At 40.0% G+C, this 13464-nt stretch overlaps 1 protein-coding gene across 1 annotated transcript in view; it reads right to left on the bottom strand.

The window, feature by feature from the left end:
* Window positions 1-548: 548 nt before the first annotated feature.
* The window catches only part of LOC131349272 (serine/threonine-protein phosphatase PP1-beta catalytic subunit), a 24664-nt gene continuing 11748 nt past the window's right edge, over window positions 549-13464 (bottom strand). The window contains exons 2-8 of the mRNA XM_058384822.1: window positions 7049-7180; window positions 5215-5445; window positions 4878-4982; window positions 4112-4183; window positions 3718-3869; window positions 2672-2806; window positions 549-1276 (exon numbers count right to left, since the gene is read on the bottom strand). Of these exons, the coding sequence (XP_058240805.1) occupies window positions 1172-1276; window positions 2672-2806; window positions 3718-3869; window positions 4112-4183; window positions 4878-4982; window positions 5215-5445; window positions 7049-7180 (932 nt within the window). The 3' untranslated portion in view covers window positions 549-1171. The remainder of the gene's footprint in view (window positions 1277-2671; window positions 2807-3717; window positions 3870-4111; window positions 4184-4877; window positions 4983-5214; window positions 5446-7048; window positions 7181-13464) is intronic.

Raw genomic sequence — 13464 nt, 5'->3', positions numbered from 1 at the left:
AAACTTATATTTTATAGCAAAATATTTAGATTAATTTATTAATATGGAATGATTAACATATTTTATATCAAAATATTTCGATCAATTAATTAATATAAACATATAGCAAAAATATTTATATGAATTAATTGATATAAACTTCTAACATATTTTATATCAAAATATTTAGATCAATTAATTAATATGGAATGATTAACATATTTTATATCAAAATATTTAGATCAATTCATTAATATAAACATATGAACATATTTTACAGCAAATTTTTAGTAAATGTTTTCTGAGAATGTTTTCACATAACATTTGGTAAACCTTCCTACAACGTATTTTGTTCTACGAACTTTTTTCTTAAACATAATTACAGATGCTTTTGAAAACTATGCTATTAAACTATTAAAAATATTTCTAACACGTATTTCTTAGCTGGGAGTGAAGAGAGCTGTGGAAGCAGCTTTCACTCCACATCTTGACCACGGCACCATCTTCTGGCCTTTTTCTGTAACTGCAACCTTTTTTCCAATTTAAAAAGAGAATAAAGGCACGGAGCATTTTCAGTTTATTCTGGTTTATTTACTGAAAACCCAGACAAAGTTATTGGTTTATTTACGTGTTCCTGTTTCTCTCAGGAAACAGGTCGGGAAGAAGGAAACTAAAAAACAGAAAGAACTAGTCAATGTACATCGTTCTGTCAAAGGTAAAGCAAAACAAAAAGCAAACGAAGAGAAGGTGGAACACGCCGATATGCAGACAGACTAATGTGTGTGTGTGTGTGTGTGTGTGCGTGTGTGTGTATATATATATATATGTATATATATATATATATATGTGTGTGTGTGTGTGAATAAGTATACATTTTTTTCTCTTTTCCCCCCAAAAACACTTCAGTGAAAAACGTGGTTACACAGAACAAAGACCGGGACTGAAAGATGGACAAAAGAAGAGAGTACAGGAGTACAGAAGAAAGTTTAGGAGACGAGGGGAAAGTTTAATAAGCGTTTAAAATCAGAAAGGGTCGCTTCTCGCTGTGTATATGACTACATTGTTTTTCCGTTCATGGTAGAAATCGCAGAGGGAGTTTTGACACTCGATCTTGCCTTGTACTTCATCCTCCGATTTGTCTCTCTCTCTCTCTCTCTCTTGCTCTACTATTCGGCGCCACTCGTTCGAGCGTTCACCGTTTTTTGGGTGGGGCGGCTGTGCGGGGCGGAGTCACGGGACGCCCCGAGTTCATCCCTCCGTACTGGTACTTAGCCTTCTTCTCCGAAGGCTTCAGGATCTGATGAGGACAAAAAAAGGGAAGACGATAGAGAGCACTTTAGAACTAGAAGAAGTTTTGAGAGTGACAAATATTCATTTTCACAAAGTCTGCTGCTTCAGTGTTTTCAGATCTTTTCGTCAGATGTTACTATGGGGTACTGAAGCATAATAACAAGCATTCATGAGTGTCAAAGGCTTTTATTGACAACTACAATAAGGTGATGAAGGTCAATATCTGCATTGTTGACCATTCTTTTTCACCCTGGCAGGCTGCCTATCAACTTCTCTTCCACATCCTGACCCACTCTTGAATAATCGATGGAGTTTGTCAGAATTTCTGGGTTTTGTTTGTTCACCCGTGGATTGACCACAGGTCTGGGGAGTTTCCTAGCTATGGACCCAAAATTTTGATGTCTTGTTTTCCGAGCCACTTAGTTATCACTTTTGCCTTATGGCAAGGTGCTCCATCATGCTGGAAAAGGCATTGCTCATCACCCTACTGTTCTTGGAGAAGTTGCTCTCAGGGAATGTTTTTGTACCATTCTTTAATCATGGTTGTGTTCTTAGACAAAATTGTGAGTGAGCCCACTCCCTTGGCTGAGGCGCAACCCTACAGGATGCTTTACACAGGACTGGTGGTAGAGCTCACTCCGGACAAGCTTCTTTCCGAACGCCCCAAAACAATCGGAAAGGGGATTCCTTAGAGAAAATGTTTTGCAGAATATCAGTCAAAACATGTTTTTTCTTTGCTGTCCATCTTGACACCAGGCCATCCTCCAAAAGTGCATGCAGATGCCTGCTGCCATTCCTGAGCAAGCTCTGCACTGGTGGTGTCCCGATCCTGCAGCTGAATCAACTTTAGGAGACGGTCCTGGCGCTTGCTGGACTTTCTTGGGCACCCTGAAGCCTTCTTCACAACAATCGAACCTCTCTGCTTGAAGATCTCGATAATACGATAAGACGGTTGATTTGATGAGTGGCAATATCCTTGCCTGTGAATCCAGACCGTTGATGACTGCACGTGTTTCCTTGCAGGTAGCCATGATTAACAGAGGAAGAACAATGATTTAAAGGTTCCAGTCTGTTATTCTAACTCAATCAGCACGGCAGAGTGATCTTGTCATCAACACTCTCTCCTGTGTTAACGAGAGAATCACTGACATGATGTTGGTCCTTTTGTAGTGTTGTCATGGCAAAGAGGGACTTCTGATTCGTCATAGCATTCTGGAGTATATGGTGATTGCCATCATTAAAAACTGAGGCAGCAGAATTTGTGAAAATTAACATTTGTGTCATTCTCAAAACGTCTGGCCAAGACTGTATAGTAAAATTGTTTCTCACAATATGTTCCCCAACCCTAGTGTTTTCACATGATTAACTCAAAATGAACTCTATAAGTGTGTGTGTGTTTTACCTGGAAGGAACACATCAGCGTTTCATCCACACTCATCATGCCGCCGGCGTTGTCGAACTCGCCGCAGTAGTTCGGAGCGGAGAACAGAGTGACCAGCTGTCTCTTGGCAAAGAACTCATAGCCATCCTCCACCACCTGCAGTCACACACACACACACACATGCTGTATTACACTACTACACACACTCTATGGGACATGTCATGGTGCTGTGTGAATATATCACACTCAGACTCCAGCGCTCTTTTCCTAACACATAAGGAAGTGTAGCTTTAACAGCTGAATTATTTGTGAAGCACCATATTGTGTGTCTCACTGTTTGTGTCTCACTGCATTGGTCTGCTGTTGTGTTTCTGTACAGAGAGCTGAGCTGAGCACAGCCTTAAAACTGTAGCAGATCTATCTATCTATCTATCTATCTATCTATCTATCTATCTCTCTATCTATCTATCTATCTATCTATCTATCTATCTATCTATCTATCTATCTATCTATCTATCTATCTCTCTGTCTATCTATCTATCTATCTATCTCTCTATCTATCTATCTATCTATCTATCTATCTATCTATCTATCTATCTCTCTGTCTATCTATCTATCTATCTATCTATCTATCTATCTATCTATCTATCTATCTATCTATCTATCTGTCTGTCTGTCTGTCTGTCCGTCTATCTATCTATCTATCTATCTATCTATCTATCTATCTATCTATCTATCTGTCTATCTATCTGTCTGTCTATCTATCTATCTATCTATCTATCTATCTATCTATCTATCTATCTGTCTATCTATCTATCTGTCTATCTATCTGTCTGTCTGTCCGTCTATCTATCTATCTATCTATCTATCTATCTATCTATCTATCTATCTATCTATCTATCTATGTCTGTCTGTCTGTCTGTCCATCTATCTATCTATCTATCTATCTATCTATCTATCTATCTATCTATCTATCTGTCCATCTGTCTATCCTTCTGTCTGTCTATCTGTCTGTTTTTGTTCTTTTTGAATTTGTTTAGGAAGAAAGTGAGTGGATGAGAGGTCACCTGGTGTGCTCTGCAGATGAGGTCCAGATCGTGGCGGTTGAGGAACTTGCTGACCACGTCGGCTCCGAAGGTGAAGGACACGCCGCGGTCGTTCTCTCCCCAGCCCTGAACGTCTTTATCCGGGTCGGACCACAGCAGGTCACACAGCAGCCCTGCAGATGCAGAGGTACGTCTTTATACCACAGTGCTGTTGGATTCTCAGTGAAGCGCCGACAAATAAATCACTGTTAAGAGTGAGGTTCTGTTTCTATCGAGGGTACTGACAGGAACTGGGCCTGTTTTTGTGGACGATCCAAAACAATAGATGTAATTCTAAGTATCATGAGGTGTTCGATTCTGGCATTTTTTATCAATGTCGCTTTGATGAAGTCTTGCATTTAGAGAGAGTGTGTACCTGTGTCAGGGACGTCTGTGGGCCTCATGATCCGTCTGATCTGCTCCATGGACTGCAGGTCAGGTGACAACCCTGTGGCAGAGGTGAGGACGGTGAGAACGTGGGGTATCAGTTACCTCTGTTAGTCAGGTTACAGCCTTTAAGACAGTGATTACATGCGTCCTCTATGGAACTGAGAGGTTTTATATGTAACCAGTGAATTTATGGGTTTTGTAGATAATATTCCTGAGTCTTATTGAACAATTTGCTCAGTCAAAGCCATTAGAAATAATTAATTTCATCGTCTGTACCGCTTATCCGATCTATCGGGTCACGGGGAGCCTGTGCCTATCTCAGGCATCATTGAGCATCAAGGCAGGATACACCCTGGACGGACTACCAACCCATCATAGGACACACACACACACACACACACACTCACACACTCACTACAGGCAATTTAGAGACTCCAATCAGTCTAGTAGCATGTCTTTGGACTGTGGGAGGAAACCCACCAAGCATGGGGAGGACATGCAAAATCCACACACACAGTGAGTGGGAGGGAGACGCGAACCTAGGATGCTGGAGGTGTGAGGCAAACGTGCTAACCACCGTGACATAAGAAATAATGTTTTATCGTTTTTTGTGAATGTCTCATGGAAAGAGAACACAGTTGCTTTGATCAGCATCATTTAATAATGCCATTCCACCCATGATTAAAATTTCGAAAGCTTCAATTTCCATCAGGTTTTCAGATTTGAGTCAATAGTCTCCACTTAACGCCCACCTCCATGGCAGCAGAATATTTTCTCATCGACGATGGCGGCGATGGGCAGACAGTTGAAACAGTCGGTGAATGTCTTCCATAGTTTGATGTTGAACCTGCGCTTGCCTGAAAGAGCAAAGAAGAAAAATGATAATGGAGTACAGAGACAAACACAAACATAGCAGCATGTAACATAGTAGAACTAAATACAGCTCGTGTTTGGCCACCAGGTGGCACTATTGTGTTATTTTGTAAAATCTCTATATATTGTATCTCAGAACTGATGATGAGTACTGAAGAAATAAAAATAGTATGAAGGACATATTGTGTGTGTGTGTGTGTGTGTGTGTGTGCGTACACTCGTCGTAGAAGCCGTAGATGCGGTTGATGGAGGCGCACTCGTGGTTTCCTCGCAGCAGGAAGAAGTTTTCGGGGTATTTGATCTTGTAGGCCAGCAGAAGGCAGATGGTCTCCAGGGACTGCTTTCCTCGGTCCACGTAATCCCCCAGGAAGAGGTAGTTCGCCTCTGGTGGGAATCCGCCGTACTCGAACAACCTCAGCAGATCTGTGTACTGACCGTGGATGTCACCTGTACACACGACGGAACAGGACGGAGTCGATTACAAACAATGGGAGGAAAGAGAACAAGATAAACAGAGGCGGAAAGAGAGCTGATGAAGTGAGCTGAATGTGAACCGCTCGACTCAATAGAGTCTGTGTGCTCCGGCGTCTCCGAGAGCAAATGAATCCGTGATACGCTTCGTCAGCGACTGTGAATGTGATTTTTTTTCATGACAAATCGTATTACGAATTCAGAAACGTCTCTCTACTACAAACCTTTTGCATGGACCGTGTCAAAAGAAATCACACGGATGAAGTAAAAGAAATAAGAGCTGTAACATTCCTTACTCTTTTTTCACTTTAATAAGTGCATCATCTGGGGACCTGAAGTGAACTATGTCTTATTAGCGTTTTCAGTGTAAACACACTAATCGAACTACACCGATCAGCCATAACATTATGACCAGGTGAAGTGAATAACACTGATGATCTCGTCATCATGGCACCTGTTAGTGGGTGGGATATATTAGGCAGCAAGTCAACATTTTGTCCTCAAAGTTGATGCAGGAAAAATGGACAAGAGTAAGGATTAGAGTGAGTTTGACCAAAAGGACCAAATGGTGATGGCTAGACCATTGGATCAGAGCATCTCTTGTGGGGTGTTCCCGGTCTGCAGTGGTCAGTATCTATCAAAAGTGGTCCAAGGAAGGAACAGTGGTGAACAGGGTCATGAGCGGCCAAGGCTCAGAAGCTTTAGGCAATGTTCTGCTGGGAAACCTTGGGTCCTGCCATCCATGTGGATGTTACTTTAACACGTACCACCTACGCTAGCATTGTTACACACCATCTAAACCCATTCATGGAAACGGTATTCCCTGATGGCTGTGGCCTCTTTCAGCAGGATAGTGCTCCTTTCCACTAAGCAAAAATGCTTCAGGAATGGTTTGTTGAGCACAACAACCAGTTTGAGGTGTTGCCTCCAAATTCCCCAGATCTCAATCTAATCTATGGAAAGTGCTGGACAAACAAGTCAGATCCACGGAGGCCCCACCTCGCAATTTAGACGACTTAAAGGATCTGCTGCTAACATCTTGGTGCCAGATACTGCAGCACACCTTCAGGGATCTAGTGCAGTCCATGCCTTGACGTGTCAGGGCTGTTTTGGCAGCAAAATGACCGACACAATATTAGGCAGGTGGTCATAATGTTATGGCTGATCGGTGTATCTATACGACACAATGGAGCAGTATAGTGCCCAGGTATGTGATCTGGGATGCAGCTAAAAATGTAATATTAATGTTATGTATGATTTCCAGCTGTGTTTTTTGCCTGGCACTCATTTTGTATCACAATACAGGCAATGCACTGTAGATCACATACATAACATATATAAAGCACCAACAGGAGCCACTTTAGATTTAGACATCCTGTGTGGAAGGTATTTCAAAAAGGATAATAGTTCTAAATGCACTGACACATGACAATAATAATAATAATAATAATAATAATGATACCATACTGATGTTAATATATCACAATAGCAATATCACATCATCCTGCTGCCCAGCCCTACTCCTGAAACCCTCTCAGGTGATGACATGAAGCTGAACTGTGACGTGTGTGACACCGACCGCAGATCTTGAGCGGCGCCTCCAGCTCCAGCAGAATGGGCTGACTCAGGAAGATCTCTCGAGATTTAATACACAGCCCTCGCACCTCCGCCTCCGTCATCTGCACAATCTTTCCTGGGCGACATCCTCGCACTGAGAGAGACAGAGAGAGAGAGAGAGAGAGAGAGAGAGAGAGATATTACTTTTAAGAGAGGTAATAAAAAATAATATATTTGAAACATAAGGTTTGCTCAAAAGCACATGACAACTGGATTCTCTATTCTGATTGGCTAGATGTTGATTCATTTTCTATAACTGACCAGGCATAACATTATGACCACCTGCCTAATATTGTGTTGGTCCCCATATTGCTGCCAGAACAGCCCTGACCCGTCCTGCACTGTGTATTCTGACACCTTTCTATCAGAACTTCTTCAGCAATCTGAGCAACAGTAACTTGTCTGTTGGATCGGACCACACGGGCCAGCCTTCACTCCCCACGTCCATCAATGAGCCTTGGCCGCCCATGACCCTGTCGCCGGTTCACCACTGTTCCTTCCTTGGACCACTTTTGATACATACTGACCACTGCAGACCGGGAACACCCCACAAGAGCTGCAGTTTTGGAGATGCTCTGATCCAGTGGTCTAGCCATCACAATTTGGCTCAAATCCTTACTCTTGCTTCTAACACATGAACTTTGAGGACAAAATGTTCACTTGCTGCCTAATATATCCCACCCACTAACAGGTGCCATGATGAGGAGATCATCAGTCTTATTCACTTCACCTGGAAGTGGTCATAATGTTATGCCTGATCAGCGTATTCCACTACTTATACTTCGACTCACAGGTTTATTACAATGAATGCACTCAGTCCAGTCAGTCATGTCTTCAGGAACAGAGATCTTACAAAAAAAATTGCACTATTTTTCTTAACTCAAAATAAGGAGATGGGAGAACGAGGGAGTGACTATTTATAGCTATAATAACACGAGTTACGCTAAATCTATCTATTAAAGAATTAAAAAAGTATGATGTTTATCAATAACATATGTTACGTCATTTAGACAAACAACTTTCTACATAGCCGTTAATAAACTATTAGCGAATTAGCAAATTGACTGATCGACACCGTGCTCAGGGGACGCTTTTCACCCTGGAGCAAAATAGAGAGAAACCCCTGTCTTTAGCTTTAATAGAGGGAAAAGACGTTTTGCCTGAAAACCCCGAAGGTGAATGTGAACTCTGTGGAGAATCTGTGGCACTGAAAAACTGCAGTACAGCAGTCAGTCAACATAATGATAATGAAAATCATTCGGAAAATATCAGCTAATACATCGCCAAGCAGAATAGTTCTTCTATAATAAATAAATAAATAAATAAACACGCTGCAGGCTGTTGAAAAGTCATGTGGTTAGTCCTCCAGCTGGTGTAAGCAGCATTTCAGTAATGTAAGCAAAATAAGGTAAAAAACATGAGTCAACTTCTCCGCATCTTGGAGAGTGATGCAAGGCGCTGTGCAAACTTCCTGAGCAGGATGAAAGCGGCTTTAACAGGCGAGGCTGGTGTGTGCGAAAGTGTGAAAGCATACCCGTATCTGATTTACAAGCCAAATTACGGTCCCCGTGCTGATGAATGATGCTTTCATTTCACGACAAATCATAAGGTTTTCCCTACATGACCTTGTTTTGCATTTCGTGTGACTTCCTTCACCGAGCTAAACATGTCCAGTTTAAATAGAACCTAAGCAGAGAGACCGTATTCGAAAGCAGCGACAATAACGACTGCATATTAAATTCAGGCTCATATATGTTCACACCAACAAAATGCACATAAAAACGGATAAACACAAATAAGCCTTCAGTGTAAGAGGTGGATGTTCGAAGGCTTGAGACAATGCCGAAGATGAAAGTTGATTTTTTTGTGATTTTATTTTGGTCAAATTTGCCAAAAAATAGCCATAAAATTAAATGTAATACGTATTTCATCATATGGAGCATGGAAAGGCATTTAAATATGAATTTTATTTGCATAATAAATGTTTTCTGAACTCTCTAGGAGTAAGAATTGCCTTTAAATATATAGGATTTTATATATAATATATAAATCAATTTTATAAAAATTATTATAAAACTATAATTATATAATGTAAATAATAGAATTAGAACATTTTTTATATACTTATAAAAATAATTTATATACTTTTTATAATATATTATAAAATTATATTATAAATTTATATATATATATATATATATATATATATATATATATATATATATATATATAATGTAATATAAAAACATTTTAAAAATAATATTATTTTTATTTTATTTACTTTTGTGTTTTAAAAAATTATTTTACATTATTTAGGCTACATTATCTACATTTTTAAAAAAATAAATTATATAGATATTTAAAAATATGAATAAGGGCACCTTTTTTAAAGATTAAATACATCACTTCATCCAGTTTGTAGAAATCCCTATCTCAGTCCAACCTGACCCTGAAGCGGAGTTAAACATAGACGTAGATATGTACTGTATGGATTCCTGTGTGCTTGACACTTATAGCACCTGTCCCCACACACACACACACACACACACACACACATACACACACAAGAGCATTTACTGGACATCTAAGGATCAGTTAGCAGTAACCTAGACCTGATATAGTGCAGAGAGACCTACAGCACTTTACACCACCTGGATAAAGTTACACTGACTATACACACTGCTCTAGCAAACTGGCATCAAACACCCACCCACCCACACACACACACACACACACACACACACGCACAAACCACAAGCACAGAAAGTGCAGCAGCACAGAAAGCCATCAGTCTATTTACAGCATGAATGTATTTAATCATGACCAAGCAACACAAAAAAACAACCACACACACACACAGACACACACACACATATACACACACATGCAAGTTTGTGCACTCTCACCTAAACAGCTATAACCTCTCTCTCTCTCACACACACACACCTACACACACACACTGCTGGAAAGGCTTGTACACACAGAATCATTTACATACATACACTCACACACACTCATGTACACACATACACACACACACACAAACACATGCATGTACACACTCCATCACACAGTTCCCAGATGACCCCAGCTCTGGACTGTACCAAGTATCAGAAGAGAGGGGGGTGTCGATGCTGTTTTGAGCTTTTGCTCCTTTCTAAGACGGCGCTCTGTATTTCCACAAAGGAAAATCTCCATGGCAACAGAATCAGGTGAGGTGAGGGTGAGGGGCGGGGCAATATGATGAAACATGACGAGCTGACAGATTTTCATCGGGTACTATTCTTTTGGCTTCTCAGATTTTCTTAATTCTCCATATACTTTATTATTATTATTATTATTATTATTATTATTATTATTATTATCATCATTATTATTATTACCACTACTACTATTACTACCATTATTATTATTATTATTATTATTATTATTATTATTATTATTATTATCATTTTTTTTTACTAACATTATTACTATTATTATTATTACTTGCATATTTAGTATCTATTAAACTGCTAAAGTTAAAAATTATAAAATAAAATGAGATAAATACAGTACTTTTTATTATTTAAACATTATTTTTTAATAATAAAAAAACTATATATTTAACAGTGAATATTTAGGGGAATAAATATTTTTAACATATACATATATATATATATATATATATATATTTATATATATATATATATATATATATATATATATATGTTACAAATATTTATTATATTATTATGTAATATAATAATATTATAACATTAATAAATTATTATATTATATTTATTATATATATGTATGTTAAACATATTTATTCCTCTAAATATTCAATGTTATTTTTTTTTATTTTTTATTATTGATTGATATTAAAGCTTGGTACTGGACAGTATTAACCACACAGTTATGTTTTTTTGATATATAGCATCATAAAAACCCCTTTGTCCAGTTTATATTTAGTCTAGTACACTAAATATCTGCACTAGTTCACTACATAGGTTATAACTTCATATCACGGCAGACCCGACATAGTAAAATTTATTGCTTGAGTAATGGGGCCGCTGAAATGATCACAGGATCAGTATGTCCTGTGTGTGTGTGTGTGTGTGTGTGTGGTCTCTGGATGTGGTGTGTAATTTGAAGATTTCAGACACAGCCCATGTCTATGTACATGTAGGAGAAGGAGGAGAAGGCCAGGATGAGAGATGCAGCATGTATGTACTTTTAAATCAAAAGTGAAATATACAGATATTTGTGTGTGTGTGTGTGTGTGTGTGTGGGAACTGCATTCTTCTCTACAGTGCAGATGAGTACATCTATCCAAATTTGGCTTGGGTCATGAGGGACAGAGGGGGGGGGGCAAGAGAGAGAGAGAGAGAGAGAGGAAGAGGGGGAAAGAGAAAGAGGGAGAGGAAGAGGGCAAGAGAGAGAGAGAGAAAGAGAGAAGGGGGAGAAAGAGGGGAAAAGAGAAAGAGGGATAGGAAGAGGGCAAGAGAGAGAGAGAGAAAGAGAGAAGGGGGAGAAAGAGGGGAAAAGAGAAAGAGGGAGAGGAAGAGGGCAAGAGAGAGAGAGAGAAAGAGAGAAGGGGGAGAAAGAGGGGAAAAGAGAAAGAGGGAGGGAGAGAGAGAGAGAGAGAGAGAAAGAGAGAAGGGGGAGAAAGAGGGGGAAAGAGGAAGAGGGAGAGGAAGAGGGCAAGAGAGAGAGAGAGAAAGAGAGAAGGGGGAGAAAGAGGGGAAAAGAGAAAGAGGGAGGGCAAGAGAGAGAGAGAGAAAGAGAGAAGGGGGAGAAAGAGGGGAAAAGAGAAAGAGGGAGAGGAAGAGGGCAAGAGAGAGAGAGAGAGAGAAAGAGAGAAGGGGGAGAAAGAGGGGAAAAGAGAAAGAGGGAGGGCAAGAGAGAGAGAGAGAAAGAGAGAAGGGGGAGAAAGAGGGGGAAAGAGGAAGAGGGAGAAGAAGAGGGCAAGAGAGAGAGAGAGAAAGAGAGAAGGGGGAGAAAGAGGGGAAAAGAGGAAGAGGGAGAAGAAGAGGGCAAGAGAGAGAGAGAGAAAGAGAGAAGGGGAGAAAGAGGGGAAAAGAGAAAGAGGGAGGGAGAGAGAGAGAGATGGTGTCCTCTCTGGTTCTCCTTTACGCCAAACTAAAAACACTGCAGTGCAGATTGTTGGCCTCCGCCTGGCCTCTTGCTCTTCCCTTCTTTTCCTCCATCTATGTCTCTCCCTCTCTCTCTCTCTCTCTCTCCATTGCAACACTTCAAAGCACATCAGTGTTTTATTCCTTTTGTTTAAGGTTCTGTTAGCTGCTTTCAGTAGTAATTTTGGAAGTTTACGATGAGGATTAAGAACAATGGCTTAAAAATAAAACACGTGTGATGCATGCACACTAATCTCTCTCTCTCACACACACACACACACACACTGTTCATGATTAGAGAACACCCTTTCTCTCAGGTAAACAACATTTCTTGTTGTACATATATATTTGAAAATAGATAATAGATAAATGGCTTGGTGTAACAAACAGTCAGTAAGACAAAATGCAGCTGCAGGCAGCAATCCAAGCATTTTCATTTTCAGTGATAAAATCCCTAAAATCTAGGGTTAGGGTCAGTAATGAAACTCCTAAAATCTAGGGTTAGGGTCAGTAATGAAACTCCTAAAACCTAGAATTAGGGTCAGTAATGAAACTCTAAAACCTAGGGTTAGGGTCAGTAATGAAACTCCTAAAACCTAGAATTAGGGTCAGTAATGAAAACCCTAAAACCTAGAATTAGGGTCAGTAATGAAACTCTAAAACCTAGAATTAGGGTCAGTAATAAAAAACCCTAAAACCTAGGGTTAGGGTCAGTAATGAAATCCCTAAAACCTAGAATTAGGGTCAGTAATGAAAACCCTTACATGTCAAGGTTTGTTTTTGTTCAGACTGCTCAATACTGACTGTATGAAACATCTGCAGGAAGCTGATCAGCTGAAGGCGGCCATGTTTTTGTTAGAAAATCCAAACCGAAGGGACGTCCTAACCAAAACATCTTCATTCCAACCCTTAATGACCAGTAAAGGAGTGTTCAGAAATGGTCATTTCCTTCAGAATCAGCGATCAAACCTTCCAGCTGCTAACAAATATATAATAAAATACGACAAAGAGAGAGAGAGAGAGATTTTCCCTCTATGTGACTGAGCGTTAGCGTCATCACGTGTCAGGACTGCGTGACGTGTTTTTCCGGCACTGCAGGTTAAGATCACGTAGTGATGGCGTGGAATGGTACGGCGTGTGACTAGCAGCCCCGTCTAGCAGAGCCTGCAAAACCAGCACCAGGACACTCCGGCACAGAAACCTCTCGGTGTTTAAGAATGAGCGTGCAAACATTCCACAGGAAACACATTCACAGCAGATT

This window comes from Hemibagrus wyckioides, linkage group LG29 (genome assembly GCF_019097595.1).
Source record: "Hemibagrus wyckioides isolate EC202008001 linkage group LG29, SWU_Hwy_1.0, whole genome shotgun sequence".
NCBI lineage: Eukaryota > Metazoa > Chordata > Actinopteri > Siluriformes > Bagridae > Hemibagrus > Hemibagrus wyckioides.
The sequence above is the reverse complement of the archived record's forward strand: the minus strand, read 5'-3'. Positions and strand labels throughout refer to the sequence as shown.